General features: G+C 58.8%; 1 protein-coding gene across 1 annotated transcript in view; it reads left to right on the top strand.

Annotated features, from left to right (window-relative positions):
* IGSF21 (immunoglobin superfamily member 21) overlaps positions 1–14,311 on the top strand; it is a 240,475-nt gene that overhangs the window by 156,506 nt on the left and 69,658 nt on the right. The window contains exon 3 of the mRNA XM_072751042.1: positions 6,023–6,144. Within this exon, the coding sequence (XP_072607143.1) occupies positions 6,023–6,144 (122 nt within the window). The remainder of the gene's footprint in view (positions 1–6,022; positions 6,145–14,311) is intronic.

Below are 14,311 nucleotides of genomic sequence, written 5' to 3'. Positions count from 1 at the left end.
TCAGTTCATTAACACCCTCCTTGCACGGCCCCCTCCTCGCTGCCCAGCCCCAGAGACCTCAGCTGCTCCATTTCCAGGAGAGCAAATTCCTTCCCGGCTGGAGAGGAGCCGGGCTAATGTAGGCAGCCAATTTAAACAGCTCGGGCGAATACACCAGCGGTTTTCACTCCCCGCCACTATTACACTTTCCAGCCGCGGCGGGATTGGCCCATAAGTGGGATATCAAGTTTATTACAGCTATTTCCAACCTGTAATTGGTTTTGTGGAACACAAAGAGAAGGAGGTTGGGGGTGGAGGAGGTGATCTCCCCCCCCTTCTCTCTCTCCCTCTCTCTTCCGGATGATGGCACCCAGGGACGCTGGTGAGGACGCCGAGTTTGGAGGCATTTGTTTTTCAAATGAAAAACCCCGGCCGGCCTGCGGGCCATGCTGCTGGCTGGACTAGGTCCATTTGCCATGCTTTGGTGGCTCCGCTTGAAAATCACCCCCAGCCCCCAGCCCGGCTGAGGCCAGATTTATTTGCTGGGGGTGGAGGGGTGGGGGGCAGGCAGGGCGCTGGGGCAGGGTCTGGGCAGCTGCTGAGCCCCCGTGAGCAAAGCCAGAGCAGGAGTAGCTGTGGTCTCCGGGGCTGGCTGTTCTAGAATCAGAGCACTTGGGCATTCAGAGTAGAAATGGTCCTCAGAGGTCACCCTGCCCCGAGTCTCCTCGTTGAGCACCTAGGGAAACTGAGGCTCAGAGAGGGGGGTGTGGGGGGGCCAGCCCGTGGCATACAGAACCCGGGGCTCTGTGTCCTCCATCCCTTCCAGGCAGCACAGCTGATCATTCTGGGAAATTGTGGCTGAGATGCGGTCGGGGTGGGGGAAGGCCGCTTATTCTTGAGCACCTACTGTGCACCCCCGGCCTTCCCCGGAGTCTGCCCCCCCGACCAACCAACCACCCTGCTTTGTACCCAAGTGAAACAAATAATAGCCGTCAATATGCATCAAATTCTTTCTTATAATTACCCGAGTTCATGTTTGCCAACAGTGCGTGGCCCGCGGCAAGCACCCAGGATCGCTGGCTGTGGCTCTTCCTACCACCAGGTGCCAGGCAAGCCCCTGGGGGTGCTGTGGGTGCGGTCGTGTGTGCGCCGCGTCCTCACACGAGGGCCTTCCAGGGAGGTTCGGGTGCTCCCATGTGGCCGGTGAGGAGGTGGAGGCACGGAGACGTCTCCAAGGTCACACAGCTTTAAGCCACAAGTGGCAAAGCTGGCCCCCGAGTGTCTAGGGCCGCATGACCCCCACGCCTCTGCGCTTTGCCATGTCCTCAACCCCAGAATGGATCCCCCACCCGTCTCTTTTCAACCGATCTGTGCTGAGGGCTCAGCCCCACCACTTCCGGCCCTCGTGACCTGGGCAGTTCACCTGCCTCTCTCTCTCTCTCTCTCTCTCTCTCTCTCTCTCGGCCTCGGTGTCTTTATCTGCAAGATGCACAGGTCTCCCGGGCAGGTCCTGTTGGGCACACACCGTGTGCCGGGCCCCGTGCCAGGCGCTGGGAGGCGATTCCTACAGCGCGTGGCCCTGAGAACCCGGACAACATAACGGACACCGTGTACACCGTCAAGCCAGGCACACGCCGGTTAGGACTTGGATTCTTCGGCACAAGCGCGTGCGCAGCGTCCTCTCTCTGGCCCGGGTGTGCCCTTTGCATGCACGGGGATGCCTTCCTGTAGTGGTGGAGCTTGGAGAAACTGAGGCTCAGGTGCCTGCCGATCCCTCCCGGATGGTGGCTGCGGGGATGGTCGAGGCACCCTCCTGGCTGGACCAGGCCGCTCCTCCCGGGGAGCCGCAGTCAGGTCGGGGTGTGGACGCAGTGGGCTGTCCTGGGGCAGAAGTGTCTTCCTAGCTCTTCATGGTATCCCAGTGCCCAGCACGTGGTAAGGACCCAACTCCATTCATTTATTCACTCATTCGTTCATTCATTCATTCATTCATTCAACAAATATTGAGTGAGGTCCATGTGCCAGGCTCTGCGGACAGAGCAATGAACAGGACAAAGACCTTGCCCCCGTAGAGTTTATGTTCGAGGAGTAGCTCACATTCAAGGACCTATTTATGGAGTCCGTAGAAATCTGTTGCATGAGTCAATGAACTCCGTCTGAGACGGAGACCCCACACCTTGGGCCTCGGCTTTCCAGGATGGCATCTCAGCCGCTCCCGGCAGCCTTGCTGTCCTCTGCCGGCCGCGACCCCATGGTCTCAGGCCACTATGGCACCAGGGGAGCATCTTAGAGCCCCAGGGACCAGCCTGCTTCCAGGAACTGGCCCAGAGCATCCTGCAGCTCCCTCCCCGGGCTGCTCTAATGACTGCTAGCCAGACCCCAGGCCCCCCACCCCTGGTCTCTGCTCCCACTCCCCCACCAGCCCTCCAGTCCTTGCTTGCCAGGTGGGTCCCCTTCTTTCATTTATGGACATTCTGCATCCTCGGACTTTCCAGTAAGAATCATTCTGCTCCCCAGCCCCAGTCCTGGAGGGTGGCAAGGGCCCCAGAAGAAGGGATGGCCGAGGAAACATGTTAATATGCATAGAAATAGCTGTCTGTGCTGAGCGCTTACCACACATCGGTGCTGTTACAAACCTCCTCTCATTTAATCCTCTCGAGAGGTTCAGAGGTACCGCATGATCCCATTTTACAGACGAGGAAGTGGAGGCTTGGAGATGTGACGTGCACAGAGTTAGTAACAGAATCAAGAATTCTACTGGGGGTGGATGACATCAGTCTTGGGGCTTGCTCCAGAGTCTCCCAGAGGCGGGGAGCACCGGCCTGGGACTAAGCCCTCTGAGAGGGGCCCACCTCCACCTGGAGGCCTTCTGTGACCACCCCTCCCCCCAGAAGAATCCTTGGCTCCTCCATGGGCATCAGATCGCACTTGGCAAATATCTGTCGCTACAGCCGTGTTCTCCCAGGCTCTGGTCTCAGTGACCTGTGGGCCATGCCTCCCCAGCAGGCTGTGAGTAAGCTGGCTCGGGATCGGCTGCAACCGCGTGTCTGAAACTTGGTTCTTCCTCTCCCCAGGGGTCTGGAGCCTCTCTCTGCAGGTCTGAGGCCTGAAGCAGTGTTTCTAGAATTAGAGAGACGGTGTCCCTCGCCATGCCTGCTGTCCCACAGCCTGCGATAACCCCTGTCCCCAACCCAGTCTCATCTGGTGCTGCCACCACCAAGAACCATAGAATAACCTCCTTGCAAATAGCCACTCGCCCAATGGTCTGGGACCTGAGGGTGTGTTCCAAGGCCCTTCCTGGAGCCGGGCCTTCCCTGAGGCCGAGGGAGGGAGGACAGTGAGCCAGCTGCAGGGCTGTCACAGCTGGGGACAGAAGCACCTGTCTTGGGCTGCCTGAGGCCACTTTAAGGGGAAGGAGTGATTTACTTCGAAGCTGACAGGGAGGCCCCAGACGCAGCCCCAGGAAAAAGATGTAAATAAAACCAAAGGAAAACTAGGTGCGTCCTTGAAACTCCCCTGTCCCTCGGCCCCAAAACAGTGATTTACGGCTGAGATCAGTCTTCAGTGCTTTATCTGGGGTGTGTGGGTATGTGTGGACGTGTGGGGTGCAGGTGTATTTTCCTAGTAATAAAATCCTCCATCCCGGCGAATAAATTTGAGGAGACAGTTTTACTGACAGATTTTTTTTTCCTCCTTTGTATAATAAAAAAAATGGAGTGAAATTTGAGATTGGGACGATAAGGGCTGCCGCATTTTAGGAGGAGATAAAAAAGCAGTACCTGAAGGAGGCAAGGCCGCAAGTCACAGGGCAGGACACCTTCTGCTTTTATGACTTGGGGAGAAAATTCTTCAAGCCTCCGCAGGGCTCCCCCAGCTGGAGGGATGGAGGAGAAGGGGCGCTGAGTGCGGCTGCACCTGCTCTGTCCCTCTCAGCCCCTGGGGGCCCCGCCCAGCGGGTGGGGGGCGGCCCCGCCACAGGAGCCAGAGCCACGCCAGGAGCCCCCGCGTGTGCCCTCAGCTGAATCTCCCCTCCAAGCCACGGTTTCTTCATCTGCAAAGTGGACAAGCTGTGGTCCATTCCACTCGCTTCCCCGGGGGTACTGTGGGTCTGCACAAAGCGATGGCGCATTTCTCATCTGGGGCCAGATCATTCCCGGGGGGTCATCCTGTGCATCGTAGAGTGGTTATGGCGTCCCTGCTCTGTCACTAGATGCCTGGACCGAGCCGCCCTCCCACCAAGGCTGTGACACCCCAGGATGGCTCCACTCCTTGCCGACCGGCCCAGGCAGTGGGTCAAAGCATCCCTCCCGCCACCACCGCTGAGGGCCCTGCTTTGCTCCTCTTCTTCCCTCATCCCCCAGTGTCGGGGTCCCCTCTTTGGGAAGCCGGTGCTGCTGAGAGCACACAGCCACACAGGGAAAAACAAGTGAAGAGTGTGAGCTGGAGATCAACCCAGGGGAGTCAGAGGGGCGTGAGCTTGGCGAGGAGTAAGGAGAAACCGTGCAGTGGGGAGTCCCACTGCTGATCCCCCCATTGGGGTCCTGGAGCTTATCACCACTCTAACCCAGCCTGTGGGGCTCCCTGGGCCGCCCCCGAACCCCTGGGACTCTCAAGGGCCTCCTTACTCCTTATGAGCTTGCAGATCATGGCGGGGGTTGAGGCCGGGGGTGGTGGTGACACATACTGACGTGGGCCGTGCCTGGTATACAGCTGGCACTCGATAAATGCCAGCTGCATTGCACTGAGCCCGTGTCCCCTAAACCAGCGACAACACCACGTAGGCCAGACAGATGTGGTGCCCGTCAGCTTGGGTCCAGAGGTGCCCGGAGGGGCCCAGCCGCGCCCAGGCCTGTGGTCGTCTCTGGAGGGCTGCAGATCCAAGCAGCTTTCCGCATCCCCCCCCCCAGCCCCTCGGAGGAAGCCCCCCGGCCGCCGCCCTCCCAGCCGGCCCCCTGCCTCCGCCAGGCAGAGCCGCGGGGAGTTAATTCCACTTCTCCAGGCCCAGGCATGAGGCCTCCCCGGTCGCAGGCTGTTAGCGCGGAGCCCAGCTGAGCAGCGAGAGGCTGCAAGCTCCGGTCTATAATAGAGTTGCTGACGCAGGCGGAAAACTGTAGGGAAAACTGCAGCCGAGTAAACAGATAAATAATTGAAACAGTGACAACACATACCTTGCTGCTTTGTGGAGTAACACTTTCATTAGCTGGAGGCAGCGCGGCGAGGGGAGGCGGCAGCGGGCGGGGAGCGCGGGACGCTGGGGTCCGACGCCCAATCAGCCGAGAAGAGCCTGCACCCGCGGCCTTTGTCTTCCTGCAGAGGCCCTATTGTCACCTCCCCAGGTCCTGACTTCTCTGGGCCTCCCTGCTGGCCTGTCCCCAGGGCTGTCCCCTTCCCTCCACCCCCAGGTCCGTAGGTTGGGTGCTCCCCAGGCTCCTGGAGGACCTGCTGCCTCCAGACGGGCCTCGCCCTAGGGCCTGAAGGAGCTTGGAAATACCATCCAAGGTGACCTTCCACCACGCTGCCTTCAGGGACCTTGAGCTGCGTTGCCGTTGCCGACCAGGCCCTCCAGGCTCTGGCGCCCGTGCTTTCTCACCATTTCCTTTCTGCCCCCGAGGAACTCTGAACACTGGCTTCTTTCCCCACACATACTTGTTCTTTCCCACCACAGGGCCTTTGCTCCTGCTGTCTCCACCTACGGAGCACTCCCACCCTTTGCCAGAAGGCAACTTAGACCTCGCTTCCTCGAGGAAGCCCCCTGGGACTACCCTGCCTCTGCCTGCCTGGGTTCCCCTGCCATCCCATGCCTACCTACCCCTGACAGAATTTGCCAGAAATTCCTGCCAGAGAGAAGAGCCAGCTCTGCCCCTTCCTGGCCCCGGACCTCGGGAAGTCACTCCAGAGCCTCGGTTTATACCTCAGTGCAGCAGGGATGACCCGGGAGGGCTCTGGTGATGGCAGTGACATGTGCCCTAGAGGCCTCTCCCAGGGCACCGGGGTGTCGGGCGGCTGAGCGCCCCCCTGTAGCTGCCTCTGTGCTCTGTTGTAGGTGACGGACGGCGGGACCATCAAGCAGAAGATCTTTACCTTCGATGCCATGTTCTCCACCAACTACTCGCACATGGAGAACTACCGCAAGCGAGAGGACCTGGTCTATCAGTCCACCGTGAGGTGAGGCGCCGGCGGCCGCGGCCACTTCCCCAGCCCGTTCCCGCCTGCCCTGCGATGCCTGGGGGTCCCCGGGCCACCCTCCACGGGCTTGGAAGGCAGGGCGGGGGCGGTGCTGCAGAAGGGCACCCCGTGCTTCGAGGGGCGCCCCACACACACAAAGAAGGGCAGGGAGGGGTCAAGTCCCACGCCTGCCACCTGCAGCAGACCCTCCGCAGCGGCCTCCCCAGCCCCCTCCTCCACCAGTCCTTGGGTCTGGGTCTTCCAAACCCACTTTCCAGGTGGGGACACTGAGGTCCAGAGAGGGTGAGTAGTGTGCCCAAAGTCCTGCCGCCAGGAGGGACGGAGCTGGGGACGAGAGCCAGTCCTGCCTGGCTCCGAAGCCCACACAACACGCTCCTCTGTCCCCCAGAGCCCTCCGCCCCAGCCAGGAAAACAGACCCTAAACAACAGGACCCCAGGACAGGAGGGGCAGCAGGACAGGAGGGAAGCACCCTCGGGGATGGAGATACTCGTATTTTCCACTTCTAGCCTTTTTCTAGAAGACTTTAAGGTGGCAGATCCCAATCCATGCCCTGCCATGTTCTAGGTGTGAGGGTACCGTGGCCCCACACCCTACTCATGTCCTCTCTGAAGGGCCCCGGCCCTGTGTGCGCTTGCCATGCCCCCCTCCCTGAGGTGCCCCCACAAACTCCTCATCAGTCTTCAGGGCCCGGCCCCAGCAGGCCTTCCTGTGGCTTTCCTTCTTTACGCTCCCCTGCACCCTAGCAGAACGACTGTCCCCCAAAGCCAGATGCTGCTGGGCCCCCAGGGCCCCCCCCATGAGCTGGGGGGAGTCTCGCTGCATTAATGAAAGTAGCTTCACACAGGCTTTGGCCGGGCACAGTCTTGCACACACACATGTGCAGACACATGTATGTGCATTTTTCCACACTACACACCAAATGCTTTGCCTGGTGTCCAGGCAGAAAGCAGCAGTCTGCAGGCCTGGCGCATAATAGGTGCACAGTGAAATTTGCACACTGACTAGGTGGCCTTGGGTATGCTCTTCCGCCCTTTGGGCCTCAGTTTCCCTATGGGTAAAATTAGGAAATGAGGGGTGCCGGGGTGGCTCAGTGGTTGAGCGTCTGCATTCAGCTCAGGGCGTGATCCCGGGTTGAGTCCTGCATCGCCTGCTTCTCCCTCTGCTGGTGTCTCCGCCTTTCTGTGTCTCTTGTGAATAAATAAATAAAAACCTTTTAAAAAAAATTAGGAAATGAGAAATTAGGGAAGGTTGCACGGGGCTCACCCAGGAACCTGGCAGGTGATTCTACCCTGCACACTTTGTAGGATGGAAGGTGATTGTGCTCCCCTGGACGACCTTTCTGGGTGCCCCTCCTCTCTGGGCTTTGTGCCAGGAGCTCAGCACCAGGCCTTGCTGGGGGAATCTGGAGAGCATGTGGGCGCGAGGGGACGCGGAAGAGGCGAGCAAATGGCCGCACAGATGCCTTCATTCATGTCTATGCTTTCCCCTGTACCTGCTTCCAAAAAGGATCTGGGGCTCCTTAAAATATTAAAGCACACCTAAGACAAGCCCGTTACAATCAAGATGAAAAACTCATTTTGGAGAAGAAAATAATCGTCCTGGGAGCCACCGATGGTTCTGCAGAAGTGAGCACTCAGATCACTACCCTGCTTCCCAGAAACCCGCTGCTGCCACCCACCCCACATGGTTACCATGGTCTCTGAGAAGCGCCCCCCCCCCGCAGCCTATCCCATTATTTCCCCGCCCCCACCAGCACCCTAAGCCAGGAAGGAGGCCCAAGACCACCAGCAGAGCCCTGACCCCCACCCTCTTGTGCTCACTGGAGCACCCGAGCCCGAGCCCGAGCCGGTACCAGAAGACCTGGTGCAGAACCAGCTCAGCCACTTCCCAGTGGGTGACCTTGGACGAGGGCCTTAACCTCTCTGTCGTCTTCTTCTTCTTCTTCTTCTTTTCTTCTTCTTCTCCTTCTTCTCCTTCTTCTCCTCCTCCTCCTCTTTCTCCTTCTCCTCTTTCTCCTCCTCCTCCATCACCTTCTCCTTCTCCTCCTTCTTCCTATTAAGCAGACTTAATAGGATCAGCTTCACACCATCATGGTGGGATTTAAGTGAGATTTCTGCCCCTCGGCCTGAGTTCCAATCCTGGCCCCTCTGCCCCCTTGTGTTAGTGTCACCCAGGCTTGGAAACTCTGTGCCCGAGTGGCACCATCTCTAGAAGGGAATGACAATAGTGAGCAGCTCACTGCTTAATCCGTATTAAAGTGCTGCCACAGTCGCTGAGCTGTGCATACTCGCTGTTCTTGCCCAGGAAAACCCCCCCTTCTTCCACCGTAAAACAAAACAAAACAAAACAAAACAAAAAAAAGCTCTCCTCACCTTTATCCAGATCCCATAATGGCCCCCTGTGTGTCCTCTGGCTCTTCAAATCCTCACGAACAACCCTGTAAATGCTCACAGGTGTCACTGTTGGCTCGAGCCCCCCTGTACAGGCAGGGTCAAAGTTGAGCAAGGTTGAGGGACTTGCCCCAAGGGCTCGCTGCTGGAATGACACAGAGGGCAGCAGACCCCACGCCCCCTCCCCCGGAGTTCACCTTGCGGCCCTGCTCATTTTACAGCTGAGGAAACTGAGGCCCAGACCGATGGGAGACTCGCCCAAGGTCACATGGCAGTGCTGACTCGTGGCCGGTGCTCCTTCCTTCCCTGGCCTCTGCTCCAGGGCTAATGTCCCAGGCCCTGCGCAGGGGGGCAGAGGAGCCCCGCGGAGGCCACGGGCGGGCGGGAGGAAGGGAAGGGAGGAAGGCATCTAATCGGATCACGGAGAGCCTCCTAGCCAAGGAGGCTGCGTCTCCAGGCTGCAGGGCCCCATTAGGGCTGGCGGCGGGGCGCGGGACTCCGCATTTACATATAAATGAAGATATTTACAAATTAATGCATCTCAACTAGAGAGAGTCCCAGCTCCACAGCTGTCTGGGCCGCTTCCTCTTCAGCTGGGGAAAGTCAGGGGGAGAAGGAGGCTGAGATCACTGAGAATTGGCAGAGAGCGATTCGCAGGCAGCTGAAAGGAGCTCCAGGGACTCCCAGGGCATCTCCTCCCGCTGGTGGGGTTCCCGGAGGGGTGGGCCGCGGGCGGCATGACGGGACTTCTGCGTCCACGTGTGCCACCCCAGTGCATGACCTTGGGCAAGTCGCCGCCCCTTCCCAGTGCCCCCAGGCCCCATCTATCAATGGTCTATAGAGTGAGCCTCAGAATCCAGAACTCCTGGGTTGGAGTTGATAACAATTTATTCCCTCAGAGGATGTTTAATTGAGCACCTACTAGAAGCCTGGCATGGTGGATCCAGCGGGGAACAAAAAAGACCTGGCATTGAACTCTCATGGGGAGAAGACAGTCTACAAGGCAAGGGAGGCCTACGTAAATCAGTACGCATTCCACAGAGGTGGGAATTGTGGCAACTGTGTAAGGGGGGGAGAGCGGGGTGCAATGCCAGGGTAGGACCACCGTGCTGGGGCGCCCCACATGGTTGGCCAAGGCCTGAGGGATGGGAGGAGGCCGTGATGGTAGGGAGGAGGGCCATGTGGCAGAGGCCTGCCCTGCACCCACCTGCAGCATCCTTCACCCCTCTGCGGGCTTCTGGGGCTACCGGAGCCCCACTCAGCTTGTTCACGGGGCGGGGCGGGGGGGGGGAGCACCCCAGAGGGTGGGCGTTCCCAGAGCAGCCCTGCGGATGGAGATGTTGGGTGATCTCCCAGCACCCCCGGCCCTTGGGTGGGACTACTCAGATGGGTGGTCACTGTCTCCTTGAGCTCCCCAGCAGGACGGAGGCTGAGAGGCTCCCCAGAGTAACCTCCGTGATGCACCCCTATTGGCTTCTTCCTCCCCGCTATTCCTCACTCCCTTCCCAGCTTCCTGGGACACCTCACAAATCAGCCACTGGCTCCTGAATCCTTGTCCCAGGTTCTGCTTCCCTGGGGTCCCCTTGAGTAGGGGAGGCATGATCTGGGTGACAGTCCTACCCGCTGGCCTCCTGCACATCGCCATCCTCCTCCTCTCCCCCCTCACGCCTGTGTCTCCACCCTCCTGCAACTGTTCCCCCTCAATCCCCCCGCACCTGTTCCACCTCAGCCCCCCCACACCTGTTCCACCTCAGCCCCCCGTACCTGTTCCACCTCGGCCCCCTGCACCTATTCCACCTCAGCCCCCCCACACCTGTTCCACCTCAGCCCCCCACACCTGTTCCACCTTGGCCCCCCCACACCTGTTCCACCTCAGCCCCCCCACACCTGTTCCACCTCAGCCCCCCCACACCTGTTCTGCCCCAGCCCCCCCACACCTGTTCCACCTTGGCCCCCCCACACCTGTTCCACCTCAGCCCCCCCCACACCTGTTCCAGCTCGGCACCCCCACACCTGTTGCATCAGGCCAAGAACAGGTGGAGCAAACAGATGGAGTCCCCCACAGAGGGGAAGGTTACTGTGTGGGCATACCCATTAATCCCTGCAGTGTGCGCCCATCCATGTCCCAAAGTCCTCTGCCGTCCCTCGTCCCATTCCATGTGCCCAGGATGTCCTGAGGAGCACCAAGCAGCCTTCACTGGCCCTAATTTGGCAGCGAGGGAAGTCTAAACTCAAGGGGGTATGTGCCCTTCCCATGCCTTGCCCACCTCCCTTTGCCAAGGCCCTACTCATCCATCCAGGTTCAGCTTGCACGCCGCCTCCTCCAGGAAGCCAGTCGTTACTGCCGAGACTGGGTCACGTACCCCAGGGTTCATCCCCTCCACATCCCCACTGCCCTGACACTAGGTGTTCAAGGTCTGCCTCTCCCGCTCTAGACTCAAAGCCCATGGACGGGGACTGGGTCTGAGGCCTTCACCGTGGTCTCCCCGGCCCCCCGGCCCAGCACCCCCACCCCCACCCCACAGCATTGAGGACAAGGTGTCGATGAGTTAGTGGCGGAAGCTATGGAGTTCTCCCATCACAGCCTCCCTGCTGCTGGAGACACGGAGGAGGGAGCAGTTCGCCACCCCCACCCCCCCACCCCGAGCCTTCTCCGACGTTTTCATCCTTCATTCATCACAAAGGAATTGAGCAATTGCTGTATGTCAGGGACAGTGCTGGGGATAAAATGGAGAGGAAGACATAATCAGACCCGCTCTTGTGAGGCTTACAGCGTAGGGGGTGAGGAGAGACAGACTATAAAAATATGTTTAAAAGAATAAGGAAAAATATTGACAGTCGGTGATGAGTGTGTGAAGGAATAAGGTTACGTGACAGAGGATGACAAGAATAATGCAGTAGGTGGTGGGAGGGTGGTGAGCGGGGCGGTGAGTTTTCTTATAGGAGGTGACATCTCAGCAGCAATCTATAGGATAACAGGAAGTTATCCTGGCAGGGTTGGGGTAGGGAGGGCATTCCAGGTGGAGGGCACAGCAAGTGCAAAGGTCCTGAGGTGAGGAAGCTGGACGTGACCTAGGGGCTACCAGAGGGCCCCCCGTGGCCAGAGTTTAGGGAGCAAGCCGGCATTTATTCTGCGTGTCCTGGAAGTTGCTGGAGGTCATGGTCTGATGCGATGTGGGTCTTGTGAAGCTCACTCTGGCTACCACGTGGAGGGTGGATTGGAGGCGCCAGGGAAGGAGGACAAAGCTTCCCCAGATTCATCTGGGGAGGGGGAGAGAGGTCTGCCCATAGGCCCCAGGACTTAGCTTCCAAGTCTAAGCAAGGTGGGAGAGGGCGCTGGACCACACTATAGGGCTGGCAGGGGCACCAGGAGGCAAGGGGGTGCCGGAGAGCCGCCGCCTCTCTCTCTCTCTCTCTTCCTGCCCCCCCACCCCGCTCTAATTTCCGTGCCCATCCCCAGGAGCCGCAAGCAGGAGGTGGAGAACAGCTGGGTGGGTGGAGGAGCCGGGGGGCTTCATGGAGAGCAGGAGTACACAGTTACACCTCCCTAATTCATATTTATCAGGAGAGGGAGACGCGGGAGAAATCAAGTGAATGAAGGAAGAGCCTGGAGGAAAGAGGACGCGGAAAGAAATGCCACTTCCTTTATTGCTTCGAGATGCAGCTCGCTCTCATATTTGCTGCACAGCGCATATGGAACAGTTGCTGCATCCGAGGCACAGGGCTGGGGCACAGCGCTCCGAGGTGGTCAGGATGCAGCCCCGGCCCCTTCCCTCTCCTCCTCCTCCTCCTTGTTCTTCCCTTCCCCTCCTCCCCCTCCTCCTCCTCCTCCTCCTCCCCCTCCTCCTCCTCCTTCCCCTCCTCCTCCCCCATCCTCCTCCTCCTCCTCCCTCTCCTCCTCCTCCCCCTTCTCCTCCTCCCTCTCCTCTTCCTCCTCCTCCTCCTCCTCTCCCTCCTCCTCCTCCCCCTCCTCCTCCTCCCTCTCCTCTTCCTCCTCCTCCTCCTCCTCCTCCTCCTCCTCCTCCTCCTCCTCGGAGCTTACAGCCTGCCCCTCCCCCCATGCCCAAGTGCCCAGAAGCTCCTCCAAGGCTCCGTTCCATCTCTTCCATCTCAGTAACCCCCCCCAGACCCTGCTTGGCATTTAGAGACGAACAATAAATATTTGTGGAAGGAAGGGAGAGAAAGGGGAGATAAAACATGGAGATAAATAGCTAACAATTCGAGTAATAAAGTGATAGCTGTCGTAGCAGAGACTCGGGTATAATGCAGTGAGGAATCGGAGCTGGAGAGACCCGGGAAATCACAGAGGAGGTGGCGTTCGAAGTGGCCCTGGGCGCGTACGTGGGTTTCAGACAAGGCGGAGTGGGGAGTGGACGGGCTAGGCGGAGGGCACCGCGTGGACAGAGGCCCGGAGGGCGGGAGGCGCGGCCAGGAGTGCAGACCAGAGGTTGCCAAGTGGAGGCTCCCTGGAATCTGTTGGATGGACTGTTATGCTATGGTTTATTCTTTTTTTTTTTTTAAGATTTATTTATTTATTGGAGAGCGAGAGAGGGGAGGGGCAGAGGGAGAGGGAGAATCCTCAAGCGGACTCCCCGATGAGCACGGAGCCCGACGCCGGGCTCCATCCCAGGACCCGGAGATCACCACCTAAGCCAAAATTAAGAGCCGGATGCTTAACCGACTGAGCCACCCAGGCGCCCTTGTGCCGGTTTTTAAATAGACACATTGACTGTTTGGTCCAAGGAGCAGAGGGGCTTGCTTCCCTCTGAAAGGTCACCTAGGCCCTTCTGCAGACTCACCTGTGAAGGTCCAGGGCAAACTTCTTCTCTGGTCCTGGTACGAAGCAAAGTGCCATCTGGTCCCGGGGGCTTTGAGTCTGAGGTCCACGGTTTCCTTGTCCTTCTGCATGTCATCGTGAGCCGTGCATCCTTTTCCTCCCAAATATGCAGAGCACCTGCTGCTTGCACAGAAACGGCCGTTCATTTGTTCACTCATCTGACCCCTCGGCAAACACACGCCGAGTACCTTGAATGTGCTGGGCTTGTGCCAGGTCACCCTCAGTTCGTGACCGGCCGGAAACCCCCGCCTCTCTCCCACCCACTGAGCCTCCAGGACGATGAAAGAACCAGAATGACCTTGTGAGGACAACCTTGAACCCTTTTCTGAAGTTTATTCAGAACAGATTATGCCTCTTAGGGGCGCCTGGGTGGCTCCATCGGTGGAGCGTCTGCCTTTGGCTCAGGTCATGATCCCAGCGTCCTGGGATCGGGCTCCCTGCTCGGTGGGGAGCCTGCTTCTCCCTCTCCTCCCTGCTCATGCTCTCTCACTCTCTCTGTTGCGTTCTATATCAAATAAAATAAATAAATCTTTTTAAAAAAAGAGAGAGATTATACCTCTTGGTCACATCTGACTTGAACACCCCAAGGGGGAGGCCAGGTCCCCATCGAAAAACTAGGGGATGATTTTAGGAGCGAGGACTGCAGTTCTCCCAGCTACTGGGGCGATTTCCAGCCTGAAAGCTCCGCTCTCAGAGCCTGGGCTGCAGGGTGCCTGAGCAACAAGCCTCCCTCGGCCCGGCCACACCGCAGGCCAGTCCCCGGACCACCTGCACTAGTATCACCTTGGAAGTTGCTTTAAAACATCAGTTCCTGAGTCCACCAAGATGGAATTTGATTTAAGGGGTCTGGAGCAGGGTCTGGGGGATTAGTCTTTTAAAAAGTCTTCCAGACAAAGTTGCTGGGGGCATCCGCTCCAT

The sequence above is a fragment of the Vulpes vulpes genome, chromosome 2, assembly GCF_048418805.1.
Source record: "Vulpes vulpes isolate BD-2025 chromosome 2, VulVul3, whole genome shotgun sequence".
Taxonomy (NCBI): Eukaryota; Metazoa; Chordata; class Mammalia; order Carnivora; family Canidae; genus Vulpes; species Vulpes vulpes.
This window is presented reverse-complemented; position numbering and strand designations above follow the sequence as displayed.